At 35.6% G+C, this 16057-nt stretch overlaps 2 protein-coding genes across 2 annotated transcripts; both read left to right on the forward strand.

The window, feature by feature from the left end:
- Window positions 1-1765: 1765 nt before the first annotated feature.
- Window positions 1766-10676, forward strand: LOC139822371 (F-box/LRR-repeat protein 4-like). The gene is made up of 9 exons (XM_071794018.1): window positions 1766-2845; window positions 2980-3155; window positions 3278-3637; window positions 6489-6752; window positions 6863-7536; window positions 7621-7786; window positions 7904-8258; window positions 8331-8646; window positions 8799-10676. Exons 5-9 carry the CDS (start codon window positions 7283-7285, stop codon window positions 9103-9105), a joined length of 1398 nt encoding a protein of 465 aa, XP_071650119.1. The 5' UTR covers window positions 1766-2845; window positions 2980-3155; window positions 3278-3637; window positions 6489-6752; window positions 6863-7282; the 3' UTR covers window positions 9106-10676.
- Window positions 10677-14179: 3503 nt separating this feature from the next.
- LOC139822272 (uncharacterized) lies at window positions 14180-16057 on the forward strand. The gene has a single exon (XM_071793888.1). It carries the CDS (start codon window positions 14180-14182, stop codon window positions 16055-16057), a length of 1878 nt encoding a protein of 625 aa, XP_071649989.1.

Raw genomic sequence — 16057 nt, forward strand, 5'->3', positions numbered from 1 at the left:
TCGTACACATTCTTAGATAAAGCTTCTAATATAAGTCTGAGTCGTCTTGACAATTCACTTGTTTCGTAGGCGTACCGTGTCATATGTGACAGGAAATTCTGAACTCAACGTCTCGCGGTCTAAACTCTCGGGATCCGCGTTAGAATAAGATAATATTTAATTAACATTAAAATTAACTTAGCGCCAGGTCCAATGGGATTGCCCCATACAGCCGAAATGCCGAACAGGCCTCGACGGCTGTATCGATAACGATGTATCGTACGGCGACCAATGAGCGTCGGCCTTGCGGCGACTTCCCCCGCTCTCTCGAACCGGCCGAACCACAGGAAGCTCCCGGCGAAAGCACGACCGAACGCCGAACACTCTCTGTGTGAGCATCGTGCGAGAAGGTCTAAATTTAACCTGTTAAGACGTCGTCAAATTGTATTGTAAGACGTCGTCAAGTTGTCAAGAAGTGATCGCACGGAGGGTCAATTTTGTAAAGCGCCGTTGAAAGTTGTCGAAAGATCGCACGGAGAGTCGATCTCTGAGAGTTGTGATTGCCAGGTAAAACAATAAAGGAAACTAATTCTTATCAAAACGTAAGTATAGTAATCTTCAGTTCCGTCAATTATTTCCACTTCTTGGTATCTCCTGTTTCCTGGATCACCCAATCGAACCATTTTATTGAATAAATCAGAGTTTGTTAGTTCTCATAAAACTAACTGGCGCCCAACATATCAGACATATTAGTTAGCTACATTTTGAGCCCCGACAGCTCCGACCCAAGCCGCGTCGGGTGAAAGGGTTTGTCGAAATAAAAATCCTGTCTCACATAATACAAATATACATTTATATTATGGATAAAGAAGTAAGAAATACGATAAAGGCCAATTAGTTAGTGCACGCTACTCCGTTAAAAACTAAGGCTTCTATTCTCAACTCTATTTTATCGATAAAAGTGCATTTTTATTTCTGAAATGCTACAGTATATGTAACATAAATAATAGCATTTCAGAAATAAATGTGCGCTTTTTTTGACAAAAGAAAATTGATGAGAATATAGATCTATGTGTACCGTTTTAAGAATCTTATTATTCGGTTATTTAGAAGCGATGAAATGTCTATAGACTCAAATATTACGTACAGAATCACACAGACGGAATTGCGATTAAAAACGCAATTTTGGTCGTAATACAAATAGTGATTATATAAGTGCTTTGATTTGTATTTGTATCCGTTACATTTTCTTTAATTATTGAGTATTTCATTATTATCAATTCTATATTCCTCAGTATTTTAGTCATTTTTTAAATAGATGATACTTAAGGGGGAATTCTAGTGTAACAGGCAAAAAAATAAGCGGTTTTTAAGAATTTTTTCTAGAAAACTATTAATGATAGCCAAATATAATTTTTTGGGATAAAAAAAGGCATTCTTAAGGTATCAAAAAATTTTAGTTATGTTCAATTTGCTTTATTTAATTTTAATATATAATAAATAATCTGGACCTCTCTCTGCGATTTCCCGTCTATTGGCGGGTGTTGTAACGTTCCTCCCGGTTATCTGAAAGCAAAAAACGAAATATTTTTTTAAAGTTAGATATTTTCCGCTGGTACTATACCTCCCTAACAAAGAAAAAATCATAAATTAAAAAAGTTATAGCGTTTAAAAAAAATTTTTATTTTTGACATAAATTTGATCATATATTGATCAAAAAATGTTATAAATAAATGCAATAAAAATAAAATGATAGGTATAGTACCTAGAGAATATAACGAATTGAACAAAACTTGACCGAAGTTGATCGGTTTATTAATTTTCAAGTTATCACGCCCGCCAACTTGAAAAACATGGTTTCGAGAAAAACGCGTTAAAGTTTTAGATAAAGTTTCACGAAACTTACCGCTGAAAAATCGACTTGAACGTTTATTCTGCTATTCCGGCCCCATACATTAAACCTTCTTCTTCTTCGAAAAAGTCTTGCCGTACTGTTTTCTAATACTTTCAAAAGATTCCAAACATAACAATAGCCGACCCGTTAGGCTCTTGTACCTACCGGCCGACTACCTGCTGTTTGGGACTCTGACGCGTCTCACTAAACAGAGCTATAACTTCTTTATTTATGCGAATTCGATTTTATAACTGTAGGAGCATATTTTTAAGATGTTATACTTTTAATTTATGCAAAAAAAATTTCGATCTTTTTGAACCGTTACACTAGAATCTCCCCTTAACCCACATTTTTTCAAGTGCTTGATCGAATATATAGCATTAATTACGAAGAATTTATTATTACATTTGTTGCAGATTGCATACATTTTGTCAAGTAATCCCTTTATTGTGATGTAATCCCAACATCAAAGTAATCTTTTTTCCTTCTCCTCTTCTTCCGTTAATTTGTCTGCATGACTATTTTTCAAGTGCTTATGTAATCTATGATATCTGTGTTCGTAAACAATAACTTCAAAGCAATGGTTGCATTCTGCCGCATCTAATCTTTTTAATTTTGAATAATGTTCTTGTATAAAGTGATGTACTGGTATCATTTCTTTATTTACATCATGTTGTATATTATGTACGGAATCATTATTTACCCCGTGTTTTATAAAGTAAATGCTCTTCTAATTTTGTTAATGTTTCTTCATACGATAAAGGCTAAAGGACTATTTGTATCACTCCAGTAAAATGCATTACATTCTTGACAAATTAATATGGGATAATAATATTGTATCATCCACTCAATTGATAACGCTGATAAATTCCCTCAAAATCGTAGTTTTTCTTTCTCAATTGACAATTGAACTACACTTATAAAATTTAATGAGAGACTTAAAAAGATGATGATAAATTAGGAGAAGATATGGTGAGCAAAATATACAAAAATTAATATTTACAAATTTTCAAACATAATATATATTTATTTGTAATTATTTATGGAAACATTATACATGTACTTTAATAAGTACAACTAATTATATTTTTAAATATTGTTTTCAGAATAACAATATTCGAAAATGCTCAGAATATGTATAGATAAAAGTAAAGTTGTTATACTAACAATAAGTCTTCAATGCATATGTTAGAAAAGTTTATTACAGCAGAGATTGCAATAAAATTTACTGGCTCTTATTATATTTGAAGAAAATTATTTGTTCAAATGTTTTTAAATAAATGTAGGTATTATATATAAATGTATTTAATTTATATCTTTTATGTCCGGGATAAGTAAATTTCAATATAATTAAAAGATTTATTTAATTAATAATTTTTACGTTTGAATTGTGACATAATCAAGAGACACAATAATGTCTCGCGCCTAGTGCGGAAAGGGACACGCTAAGACGCGAGTAAGACGGGCGAGCCGAATACGATAGGACGACTTTACGATTCTCGTGGCTAGCTCGAGCAAGAAAGAGACTGCAGATGTATATCTGCGCTTTTCAGCCGCTCGAAGCTTCCTGAACGTCGAGCACACAGCCGCCGCGCCGTAGGGATCCTCTAGTGAGGATCCCTAAGCCGCCGCACCCGTACGCGCCACACGGCTGTTCGCTGCTGTGTGCGCGGGCGTCCGTGCTAGATGGTGGATGGTCCCAGTCAGTCCCAGCGTCCATGAAATAACAGTACCTGTGTGGACCTACTGCCTTGCTGATAAACAGTAAGTAGTATGAAAATCGATAGAAATTAGTTTTTCTGATTAATTTTTTGATTCAGTTCCAAGTTAAATTTCCGGTTTCCGGTAGATAATTAATTTTTCTTATTCACTGTATGATTTTTTGTGTAACTTATTGTTAAATCGCTATAACCTACATCAAACAATGAGATAAAAGATACATTAAATACATTAAAAAATACATTTTGAAAAATCTTAAACTCATTCTACAATAACTGTAAGAGTATGCGGTAAGACGTAAGCAGTAAAAGTCGACAAACTATACAATAATCGATTATTCTTGGATTGTAAAAATCTTATTAGTCAATAGCTTACTCCCAGGTAGCACATACACGTTTCAGAAATATTTTATAAGCGTTTTTCCGAAATGTTTTATAACCGATTTCCGGAAACGTTTCTCATGAGTAAAAATGTCCATTCGAAAAACGTTCGATGAAACATTTCTTTTCCGATAAAATAACGTTTAAAAAAATATTATAGAAACGTTTTGTTTTAGTGATAAAGACATTTTAGATAAAGACATTTAAGGGGGAATTCTACTGTAACCGGGCAAAAAATAATGATCTTTTTAAAATTAAAAAAAAAAAAAAACTATAAGTGATATTGGATTAATTTTTTTGTGATATAAACAGACTTTCTTAAAAAAGAAAAAAAAATTTTTTTTCAATTTTATTAATTTTTATAGTGTTGGCGTACAACCAATAACCGATGCATTATTGGTGTGCAATGTAGCAACGCGCGAGCTGAGTTATCTGAAAGCAAAAAACCAAAATTTTCTTTACAGTTTAATCAATTACGCGGGGATTGAACCTACTTGCAAATAAAAATATAAAAAATTGAAGAAGTTACAGTAAGAAAAATGACATTTTTTTCGATCAAAAAATCAATCTTCTATTGTTGATAAAAATGTTACAAATAAACAATAAAATGTAGCGGTAGGTTCAATCCCTGAAGAAAATTGTAAGGAATCGAATCGTACGTGGCAACAGTTATTTGATTGATTACACACCAAGTTGGAAAAAGTAGTTTTAAGAAAAACGCGTTTAAAGTTTTTTTTTGCTATCAGCCAAAAACGCACATAGAAATGCATGAAGATTTTAGTATAAAGGTTTTTGAGGTCGCTGAATCTGAATCTGATATCAGATTTTTTAAATTCAAAATAACGGATTCAATATGGCGGGTCAAAAAAATCGCAGTTGAATAAAGAAATAAAGTTCTTGATATTTCCACGATTCTTACAGTTAAATAACGCTCAATCCGCTATTCCGGATCTATATAAAATGCCTTCCTCTTCCTCGTAAAACTCCTGTTCGGCAGTTTTCGTCATTCTCTTGGCTGTTCAAGCTTCTTTAGTGCTTTCCAAGGTGCACACACACATACACACATACACATACACACAAAAATACTAACACATAAATATAAACACATGTAGGGTCAAACAAAATATTTCAGGGTCTAGGCAGGTATGAAGAATCTTTTTGTTCCCACAAGGATAGAATGCCGAGGACACTGCGAAGTCAGTACAGCGTACTTCTGCTGTATTGATCCACAGCGCGTCTCACTAAAGAGGCTGTATTATAGTTTTGTCAATTTTACGAATTCGACGATAACGCTTTGGGAATATATTCTTGAAACCTTATACTATTTATTTATGCAAAAAATTGATTTTTTTTTACCCATTACAGTAGATTCCTCCATTAAAATTCCTACTTTTCACGTTTTTTGAACGTGTTTATGACGTCTTTGAGACATGCTTGAGAATGTTCTAAAACCTTAATGCATATAGCATCTATGACTTCTATTCCTTTTCGAAAAAATTCCTGAACTGGTGCACCTTCGTGCAATAAGTTGAAATAAAATAAAATTATACTTGTCTTACTCTAACTTAATTGCATTATTGATGTGCACCAGTTCAGGAAGTTTTTTAAAACAAAACACGTATAAATGTTCTTTCAATGGCCATGTTCAGCAGAACGTTTATTTTGCAAAAACTGTTGAAAGTTTTCTAAGCTCACAATCAGATTTGTCCGATGACAAATAGATTAAGACCGGTAGGACAAAATTAATTTAAGTAAATAATTATTAAGAGGATATATGTGCGTGGATAAAATGATTTATTTTGTGCAATAGTTAGTGCAATAAATTTCAAAAAAAGCTGTTAAGGCTATTATATATACAGATAAAGCAAATTATAATTTTGAAAAAAAAATTTAACAGATATTTTGTTAACTGTAGAAACGTAAAAAATGCGTTTCTTAAATTATGGTTTCAAAAACATTTTTGTTCAAACGTTTTTTAATGGTTCTTTACGGTTATGAAACTATGTAGGTACGTTCAAAAAACGTTTATGAAAATAATATGTGCTACCTGGGCTGCTTACGCGTCTTATCTACTTTTACGACTATTGTAGAATAGAACTTTAAAGTTATTTAGAAATTAAGCGTAAGTCTGGCGAAAGTGAGCAATCTAAATTGTGTAATTTTTTTGTTCTTTCTTTTGTGCTCGTGTACGTGTGTGCCACATGGTAGTAGAAGAACACAGAGCTCCCGACATTTCAGATTTATAAAGGAACATTTTTCTACATTAACAAAATTAAAAAATAACTGTTATTTTCTTTAAAATAATTAATTATTTAATAATGATATTCAACACACACATGCAGATTATGTAATAATGTCAGTACTAGCAATGCGAATGGAAGCAAGATAAACTTATTGTTAGATTATACATATAATCTGAAGGCTATAATTATTAATATATATAATATTATAATGCATTTTAGCATATGCTAAAAAAGAAAAGATTATTATTCTCCATATTCTTTGTCTTCTTTTAGAGAGACAATATGACAACCCACAATAAATCTTTAAATTGCGAGAGTTGTAGTCGATATCCCTACATCGGCAGAGTATCCGTAGGAGAAAAAGATAGTGTTGACTTTGTCTATCAATTTGTGAAGAAAATATATGTTCCCACGATAAGAAACGGTCAGAATTTTGGCATATTATTTACTACCTGTAACATAATTGGACCACCCGAATCCTATAATTATGGCAAACAATTTCATTTACCATGTTCTTTTGGAGAAAAACATGTCAGAGTATGTGTATTTCCTGGTATTATCTGTTATTGTTCTGTACAAAGTAATTACTACCTATAAATTTATGTTATAAGATTTTCTATTTGACACATTTCGATTTTCTAATATAGTCGAGAAAGGATGGTTTCGATATTTCAATATCTCCGTGGCAAATCAAAGATTCTATGAGATCTGAGTATATTATTGATACTCCATGGTATATACATGGGACCATATGACGAGCGAAAAAAAAAGTATTGGTATATAATATTCGAATGAATAAATAAAATATTGTAAAGAAGATTCGGTTTTGTTGAGAAAAGAGTATAATTATATTTTCTATTTTTTAAGATATTGAGTTTCATGAAGCTGTATATCCAGTCAGAGTCTCTATTTACGAAACAATTTGTCCTGGAAGCGTAATTCAAATTTTGGCTCAAGATTCCAATAATAACTGGATTCAGTTGTGGGTTGAATCGTCTCAGATTGTACCCCCGAAATCAAGATTATTTTCTCCACCGTTATCGCATCCGTGCCACTTCAAAACTAAAATGCTCAGACTAGTGTTTAAGGACAGCTCACGTACATCTTCTACACAAGTGTATGTGATGCTTATCGGTACATCAGATTTGATCCTTCCTAGAAATCCTAACGAGAGTTTAAGTAATCTGTTAAAAAGAATTAACAGCATGTACTCTCAACACCACGACGATGTTCACAATTTAACAGCAGATTCGAAAAGTGCACACTTGGATATAGTTCATCTGCAACGAAATTTTTCTGAATATTGTGTTATTTATAAAAGGTATTACTATTGTACATTAGGTAATATTTAAATCCTTTTTTTCTGTTAATAATGAAAATCAATTTGTTCCGATGATATTTGCAGCGAAAGAAGAATTAATTATAAAAGTAATTTGAAACACAAAAAGTGCAAAAAGGCATTTAAAGAGGTAATCCCTGGATATGTACAACCTCTTGGACAGAGATACTCGCGTCGTATTCTATCGAAAAGTTACAAGGAGCCATCACGTTGCAGTTTATCTGCGCTTCCTGTAAAGTATTCTAAGAAGTCTATTTCTCATCACAATATTTATTGCAATGACATTTCGTACACTTTGAGTATTAAAGTATTTATTTTGTATTATATTAATTATATTTTATCTTTACAGGATGAAATACTACTTAAAATATTTAAATACTTAGATTTGGTAACATTATGCAGCATGAATGAAGTAAATAATGGGCGCTTTGATATTTTAACACGGGATCCTCTACTCTATACACGTTTGAACATGCGATGGATTAAATCTGACAAATATATGTGCGATATATTTTGTTATTTTACACCTAGATGTAAATATTTGCAACAATTAGATCTTACAGGAAGCAACTTTGATGTTGATGTTTTCGTAATTTTTCTTGATAATTGCGGCAGGCGTTTAACGCATTTAAGATTAAGAGACTGCCGCATGGACTTAAATCCTGTCCTACTCAAAATTTCAGAGACATGCAAAAATTTGAAAGGTATATGCATATAGTGTATAATTGTCAAGATTATGAATAAATTGCATAACAACTAATACAAATTTTTCTTAGAATTGGATCTAAGTTATTGTCATCACATAAACGACGAAGGATTTTCGTATCTCGAAGGGCTAAATAATTTGGAACATATAAACTTTATTGGTACACGTATAACAACTGAATGTCTTTGCAAAATACTGCAAAATAACCAACGGATGCGTGAGTCACTACTATCAATATCTACAAATAATGATGCAGTTCTAATAGAGTTGGCAAATTCGTGTCATGACATGGAAGCAATATATTTACTGTACCCACATGGTCTTACATCTCAGGGTATTAATGCTCTCGCTAACTGTAAGAATTTACAAAAAATGAAACTTTTTCTGTAAGTGTGTGTGCTACATTTTCTTTTAAAATACATATTACTGTATTCTTTATTGAAATTTGTTTGCTTCTCTTGCAAGCATCTTGAAAGAATTACATGAATTTTTTGCTCGCAATTAAAATACTATACTAATTATATGATTTTTGTTACAGATACGTATACCCAGTTACTGATGACAGCTTATTTAGATCACTTTCTTCTTATCAACACTTGCAAGAAATTTATCTGGACTTTGTTGTCCTCACTGATCACCGGTTGGAATTATTAGCGCAGTGCAAAAACTTGAAGATGTTAGATCTTTATCGAGCGAAACTTAATATACCTGATAATTATTCTATTATTTTGAAACAATGTCCTAAACTGCAGGAGTTTTATCTCAAGTTCTGTAATATAAGTGATCAATTAGTTCATAAATGGAAGGACAGGTATCCGCATGTGTCCGTCTATACATACAAATAAAATAAAGTTTATGTTTACTATTTTGAAATTTAAAAGTTAATAATTTTTTTTTTTAATTATCCGGTGCACAAGATTGTAAAAGAAGTTAATGCCTAATAAAAATAAAATAGTTGTATTTATTTATAATTTTGTTATTTTTGAACACTTCTTTCTGTTTTTTTTTTTCCATTTGACTTTTTTGGGCAATAATGTGATTTTTTTTAGAAATATTGCAGAAGCTACATTAATAACATTTTCAGTAAATTCTTGGTTTCTTTTCCGCAACCGCATGTCTCTTTCAAGAATTCGTTTGAAATTTGATCTCCTGTGATACTTTTTTTATAGCCACAGTTTTTAAATAATTTTCTGGGAAGTTTGTGTTTTAAATTTGTATATTTTGCTGAAACTAAACAACTTATCAAAGCTATCCTTGTAAGCAAGAAACATTTCAACTACATTGCAGCAACGCGTTAATGCAATATAGTTGAAAAGTTAATTGATGTTACTTGCTTACTGGGATACATAATATTAGTCGACATATCAGATGCGGATTGGGTTTTTCGAATCGTTTCTTGATTTTTAGCCGCTGAAATTCAAATCTGTCAGTGAAATTTTTCTGATACATTTGGTTTTGACTTCAAAAAATTAAAGTCAAATGTGCAAAAAAAAACGGGCACGTATAAAAAATACATGTCCCTTATATTTTTGTCTAGAAAATAACATTTTAAAAGCTTATCAAAATCGGAGGAGAATACTTCCGTACCTTTCCTTGTTAGCCGGCTGTACCAAATACATTTTAGACATATTATTTCAATGTCTTTAGTACAATCCGTTCGAAAACTCTTCAAAAATAACAGATTTTTTCATTATTAACGAATATCTTCAAAAATATAAAATATATGAATAAAGCGTTTTATGCAAAAGTTAAAAGTTTTATATTTTATACTCTTTGCAATAATATATTTTTATTTTTCAAAAATGTCAAATTTGTTAATTTACCCCCATTTTTACTTATTACTTTTGTAAAATTTAAAAATTTTGTAAGGAAAAATTGAAGAGTATTGAATGCCAAATTTATCCATGTATATTAATATTATGGTTTTACTATTTGATTTTTGGGAAAACAAGATGATAACATCGTGCTATAGACGCCTCGCTGTTAAGATATAAATATTGCATTATTTCTTTTCACTTGCGCTGTATTAATCAATAACGGCCTCTTGTGCATATTTTCTCATACTACAATATAAAAACAAATTAATCTTAATATGCGATTAAGTACATAAAAGAAATGTATCGTACGAGGTACCGTAAGCACAAAGCAAAGTCAGTGTTAAGTATAATTCGTCAATCAATGAATCAACAATGAACGTGTTTACGCATTCAAATAGATTTTCTATGCTGTTTTGCGAATAGAATATAAAATTATTCATTCGTATTGCGCCAAATGTAGCTAATATATATAGGAAGCGTCCGTTATACCGGAAAGCTGGAATTTCATCTGCTAAGGTGATGTAAAGAACTGTTGTACATTCATTTTGTGAATATATAAGTATTTGTTGTTAAATTTTATCATTTTCATACGCTTGTCACTCTTAGGTTTGATATTATTGGAATTACAAAAGTTTTTTGAATTATTAGTAATATAACTTTCATTCTTAGTTGGGAAATAGTATATTGTACAACTAGTGGGAAAAGTGGTCGATTCTGAACGAGTGTGAAGACCATCACACTCATTTGGGCTCAACCACTTTTCCCACGAGTTGTTCATACTATTTTTCCTAACAAGAGCGTGAAACAGGCCGCTTTTCGCGCTTATTTTACAATATTATTTCTCCACTAGTTGAGAAATGGCTCCATTTTTCAACTAGTGGAGAAATGGATCGTTTTGCTCACTCAAAACAAGCGCGAAAAGCGGCCCATTTCACGCTCGCGTTAGGAAAATTATATTTTTAACTAGTTTTACCGTTAGGGGAGACCGGGGTTAAAACGTCTACGGAGTAAATACGTCTAATCAAATATCTCGGAACCTGTATATTGTGCGAACTCGCTATTAACATTGTAAACGCTGCTTATGGTACCAATGTGACCAACGGAGTTTCGGTAAGTTACAAGGGCAAACGTGTTTTCGGAAGGTGAAATTGAAATTTTCTGCGTGTGGAAATTTTGTAATATCTGCAATAATATTTGCTCTCCAAATCTCGAGGTACGTGATTATAAAGAGTAATGCATGCTGAACACGAATTCAGTGTAGTTTTTTCATTATCGTTGATGTCTAATATTTCGTGGGCGATCAAACCTAAAATTTGTGTTTAAGGTTAATCCGTCTGTAAGCACCTGGGGCTAATCCGCCTGTCTCGTCACTGTGGCGCGCCGGGCGCACGACTTCAGCTCACGGCGCGGCGATTTCAGATTAGGTTTCCCTCGAGCGTGATTTTGTCTTTCCTTGCACGTGCATCAGTTTGTATAGGAGAGAAATGGTACGCATGTATCGTCGCAAAACGGTTGTTTTGGCCAATTAAAAAGATGGCGGACCGTTGTTTTCGAGATCGCTCGTGCTCACGGCACGTCGGCGAGGTACGGCGAGGCACGGCTCTAAGATTCCGCGATTTCCGCGCGAGAGTTGACATGCCGCGCGCGTGGTAGATCGTCCCGGCCGCGGTAGATCGTCGTTGTTGGTCGTTGTGTCAGTGTTAGTGTAGTGGTGGTGGTGTCGGTGGTGGTGGTCGTCGTGGTGGTGGTGGTGGTGGTGGTGGTGGTGGTGGTCGTGGTCGTGGCCGTCGTCGTCGTCGTCATCGTCGTCGGCGTCGTCGTCGTGGTGGTGGTGGTGGTGGTCGTGGCTGTTGTCATCGTCGTCGTGCGCTCGTCAGGATCTGTATTCACGTGCCTTAATTATTTTAAGAAATAGGTAAAACAATTATTCTTTAATAATGTTTCGCATAACAATTTCAAATAAATTTTTATATTTTTCTCTTCAAAAAAATTATTAAAATGTATCCTATCATTTTTCAGGATTAGATGTACATACGTATATGTATTGAAAATGTAGTGTGACGGTTTAGCCCCGGCATTTTTGAGATTTCAATTTTTGCACCGTTGCGTTGTCGTTTTTGCTCTATACCTGTTAAACAAAGCGACGTAGACAAAAATTTCCTATATAAATTTTGTGGGTAAAGGTTCACTCTTTACAGTGGTATACCACATTTAACCATAATTATTTATTTTGTTGTTAAAAATTGGCAACGAAAAAAAGCGGACGGTCTAGCCCCGATCTCCCCTACTCGTTACCGATTAAAAACAAATAACTTGTTACGATTATCGTTACTAATTTTGAAAAGTAACTCGTTATTGTTACCGTTACTTAAAAAGTAACGAATCGTTACTATTTTCGTTACTGTATTTAAAATAAAGATAAAGATAAAAACAAATTCAAATTTTTTATTGCTCGACTACCTGGCTAAATTTATACATAGGTGCACAACGTTTCGACTCATGGTTAGAGCTCTTATCAAGTGCCGTCTGAAATATATGAACATCGCGATATAACACATAAAAATATAAATTAGAAATTAGTCATAAAAACAGAGAGCATTACCTAATGGTCAAAAAGACTTGTCATAAGTTAATCAAGACCTCCTTGGGTTCATGGAAATGTCCCAGCATTGTCACAAAGCACAAACTACGGGAAATCACTCACATAAAACCAATATACAGAGAGAGAAATGCGACAATCAATTTTTACGTGTCTTAAATATTAAAATTCCACCACCAAGCATCTTAAGTTTGAGACTCTCCGATATGCGATGTTATGCGAGTGGAATTACTCAGGAGACTGAACGCTAACGAGGAAAAGAATCAAGGAGTCAAAAGATTGCCAAGAAAAATAACAAATATAAACAATTAAACTGACGAGATGACGCCGTCGTATACAGCGTTTAGATTATCTGTATCTCTCTGAAGATTAATAATGTTGTTATGTTTCTTTATAAAAAACATTTCAGCTATCTCTCTCTTTTTCGTATTACACTCCTTGTGTAAAATCTTAGGTTCAGACCACTTGAAATTATGGTTATTGTGTAATCTATGTTTGCTCACAACAGAGTGCTGAAATGCTTCTTGATGTCATTGCAATGCTCCCTAATTTTAGTCCCGAGATGTCTCTTAGTTTGCCCTATATAAGAAGCCTCGCAGCTTCCACATTAAATCTGATAAACAATATTGGTTTCTTTGTTCTTTGTCAATCTATCCTTACCCTTTTTGATAACTGTGTTCAGCTTCTTCGGTATCGTGTACAATACTTCAAGTCCGACATTTTTTAAGGTACGACATATGCCCTCGCTTAAGCCCTTAATATACGGGATCACTATATGATTACGCGTGTCGAAGGCAACATCTGAGAAATCATCGCCACTATCTTTTCTGTTCTTCAATTGTAATAGTCTATTATGTATACGCTTATTCACTAACTTGGTCGGAAAACAATTATTTATAAGAATGTCTTTAACAATTTTGACATTTGCATGATGAAACCGATCATCAGATAACAAAACAGCACGGTCAACCAAGTTCGTTATAGTATTAATTTTATATTTGTGTTGGTGATTAGAGAAGTAATTTATATATCGTCCCGAAAAGGTCGGTTTTCTGTACCAGTTCGTAATTAGCCTCTCACCATCTCTTATGACTAATGTATCAAGAAACGGTATTGAGTTATCAACCTCGGTTTTTCTCAAAGGTGAACTGTAAACGGGGGTGGTAGTTATTAAAGACGTCAAGCATCGCATTAACCGCATTTTTCGGCACTATGGCAAAAATATCGTCTACATACCGAAGGAACAACCGAATCTTAAAATTCAGAAGGCTAATGCAGTGCGTCTCCAAGTTACATAACTATGTCGGCTAAGATCGGTGAGAGAGGGGATCCCATGGGGCTACCAAATATTTGTTCATAGAATTGACCATCGAAACCAAAACTGGTGGACTGCAAAATCAACTCGACGGTGTGATTTCTGCCCAGTGCTCTGAATATCAACGTGAAGAAATTCAAGCAAGCGCGGATAAACGGCGGGAGTAACTATGACTCTCTTAAGGGAGCATGCCCTGGGCTCTCGGCCGGGATACCGGTGCCAGCGGGTTTCATTCTCGTCAGGGCAACACAGCTGGCTGTGGGCTAGCAACCCCTGTCGGCTTATTGGTAAACGCTGGCAAAAATCAAAATGAAGCATCGGACGACGGGGAACACGGCCCCATTTCCCTGGAGCACGGCCAGGGGGCTATTCGAAGACAACCAAGGCAAGAAACACAGGTCTGTGAACTATCGCTCCCCTTCAGTCGAAGGGGATGCGAAAATTGCGCCGCAGCTGGAGCGGGCGAGTATATGGCTCTCACTGTCAAAGATGAGGCCCGGCATATAGAGGAAATGCACCTTCACCTGAGCATCAGGTACAAATGTGAACGGTGTGGCAAGTCATATGCGTCGTATTGTGCGGCCGCATGCCACCTTCCAAAATGCCTAGCAGCCAGGGCAGGCGATGGGCAGCGAACCGTAGAGCAGGGCCGGTTCGTCTGCCCTGACTGTGACAGGAACTTCACTACACAACGAGGCCTGTCACAGCATCAGAGGTTGGTACACCCAGTGGCAAGAAACCGAGTGAGATCGGAGCAAGCTGCTCCGAAGGTAATGGAGCCGAGGAGAGGTAGAGTTTTCTCTGCCGAAGATGTGAGTAGGATGCTCGAGCTCGAGGTAGAGCTCAAGGATGAGACGAACATAGCAAAGGCTATGGCTTTGCTTATGCCGGAGAAAACCCTGAAACAAATAAGGGACAAGAGGAGTGAGGCGTGCTATAAAAGGTGGAAAGAGCAGCGCCTCGAGAGTCAAAAACCCCTCAGCGAGGAGGACCGACAAGCGGATGGTGCACCGCCAGAGGTCGATGATGTCTTTGTAGATCCGGAGGAGACCGAGGATGTCTTCTTAGATGCGGAGGAGATACCGTGCGATATATATAGCTTTGACGAATCAACGTCAACTGCACACTGGAGGCAAGCCTGCTTTGAGGCGGTGCTTAAGGAGCTCAAGAGTAGTGAGCCCAAGGAATCGCTGGAAATACAACAGCACATTATCCAGCTCCTGACGGCAAAAAGTGAAGGTCAGGCAATAACGCAAGAGGAGGTAGACGCAGCCTATGAGCTGTCGATCAGTTTGTTCCGTGCTCCGGAGTCTGGGAAAACAGGCGGTAATTCCCGAAGACACCGGAGTCGGAGGAAAGGGCTTTCGGGAAGAAGTGAACGCAAAGCCCGAGCTTATGCTCGTACGCAAGAGTTGTATAAGAACAATCCCGCTATCCTCGCTAAGATGGTAAGAGAGGGTATGGATGTCCAAACGCTGGATACAGGCGATTCAGTAAGTCCAACAGTTGAGAGCGTCAAGAAGCTCTACGAAGGGCTATGGGGAAGCCCGGGTCGATGTGATATTGGCCGGGAAGAACGAAAGGCCACGGTGCCGTATAACCCAGCAGAGATTCTGCATCCTATCTCCAAGGAGGAGATTCTGAAGCGTTTTAAGGCTACACGGCTGAGAGTGGCAGCCGGGCCTGACGGACTCTGTAAGGGAGATCTGATGAGAAACGAGGGAGGCTATATCCTCCACGCAATCTTTAATGTAATCATGCTGGCATTGAAACAACCGAGCGCGTGGCGCTGCAATAGAACAACGCTATTGCTTAAAGAGGGGAAGGACCCCTCAGTAGCGGCCAATTACAGGCCGATTACTATCTCCTCAATATTAAGCAGATTATATTGGGGTATCATGGATCAGCGTCTGAGGAAAGTGGTTCACCTGAATGCACGGCAAAAAGGCTTTGTGCCGGAAATAGGATGTTATAATAACATCAATTTGCTGAATGAAGTTCTCGCATTAGGCAAAGAAAGGCAAAGGAATCGTAGCCACTCAGGTGGACATAGCCAAGGCGTTTGA

Source organism: Temnothorax longispinosus, chromosome 11, assembly GCF_030848805.1.
Source record: "Temnothorax longispinosus isolate EJ_2023e chromosome 11, Tlon_JGU_v1, whole genome shotgun sequence".
Lineage (NCBI taxonomy): Eukaryota > Metazoa > Arthropoda > Insecta > Hymenoptera > Formicidae > Temnothorax > Temnothorax longispinosus.

Excerpts from the sequence above, each read along its gene's own strand:
- LOC139822371 (XM_071794018.1), top strand. The coding sequence starts at position 7,283 with ATGCTCAGACTAGTGTTTAAGGACAGCTCACGTACATCTTCTACACAA. Across the intron at positions 7,787-7,903 it reads GCAGTTTATCTGCGCTTCCT|GATGAAATACTACTTAAAAT; the intron begins GTAAAGTATTCT and ends TTATCTTTACAG. Across the intron at positions 8,259-8,330 it reads GACATGCAAAAATTTGAAAG|AATTGGATCTAAGTTATTGT; the intron begins GTATATGCATAT and ends AATTTTTCTTAG.
- LOC139822272 (XM_071793888.1), top strand. The coding sequence starts at position 14,180 with ATGCCCTGGGCTCTCGGCCGGGATACCGGTGCCAGCGGGTTTCATTCT.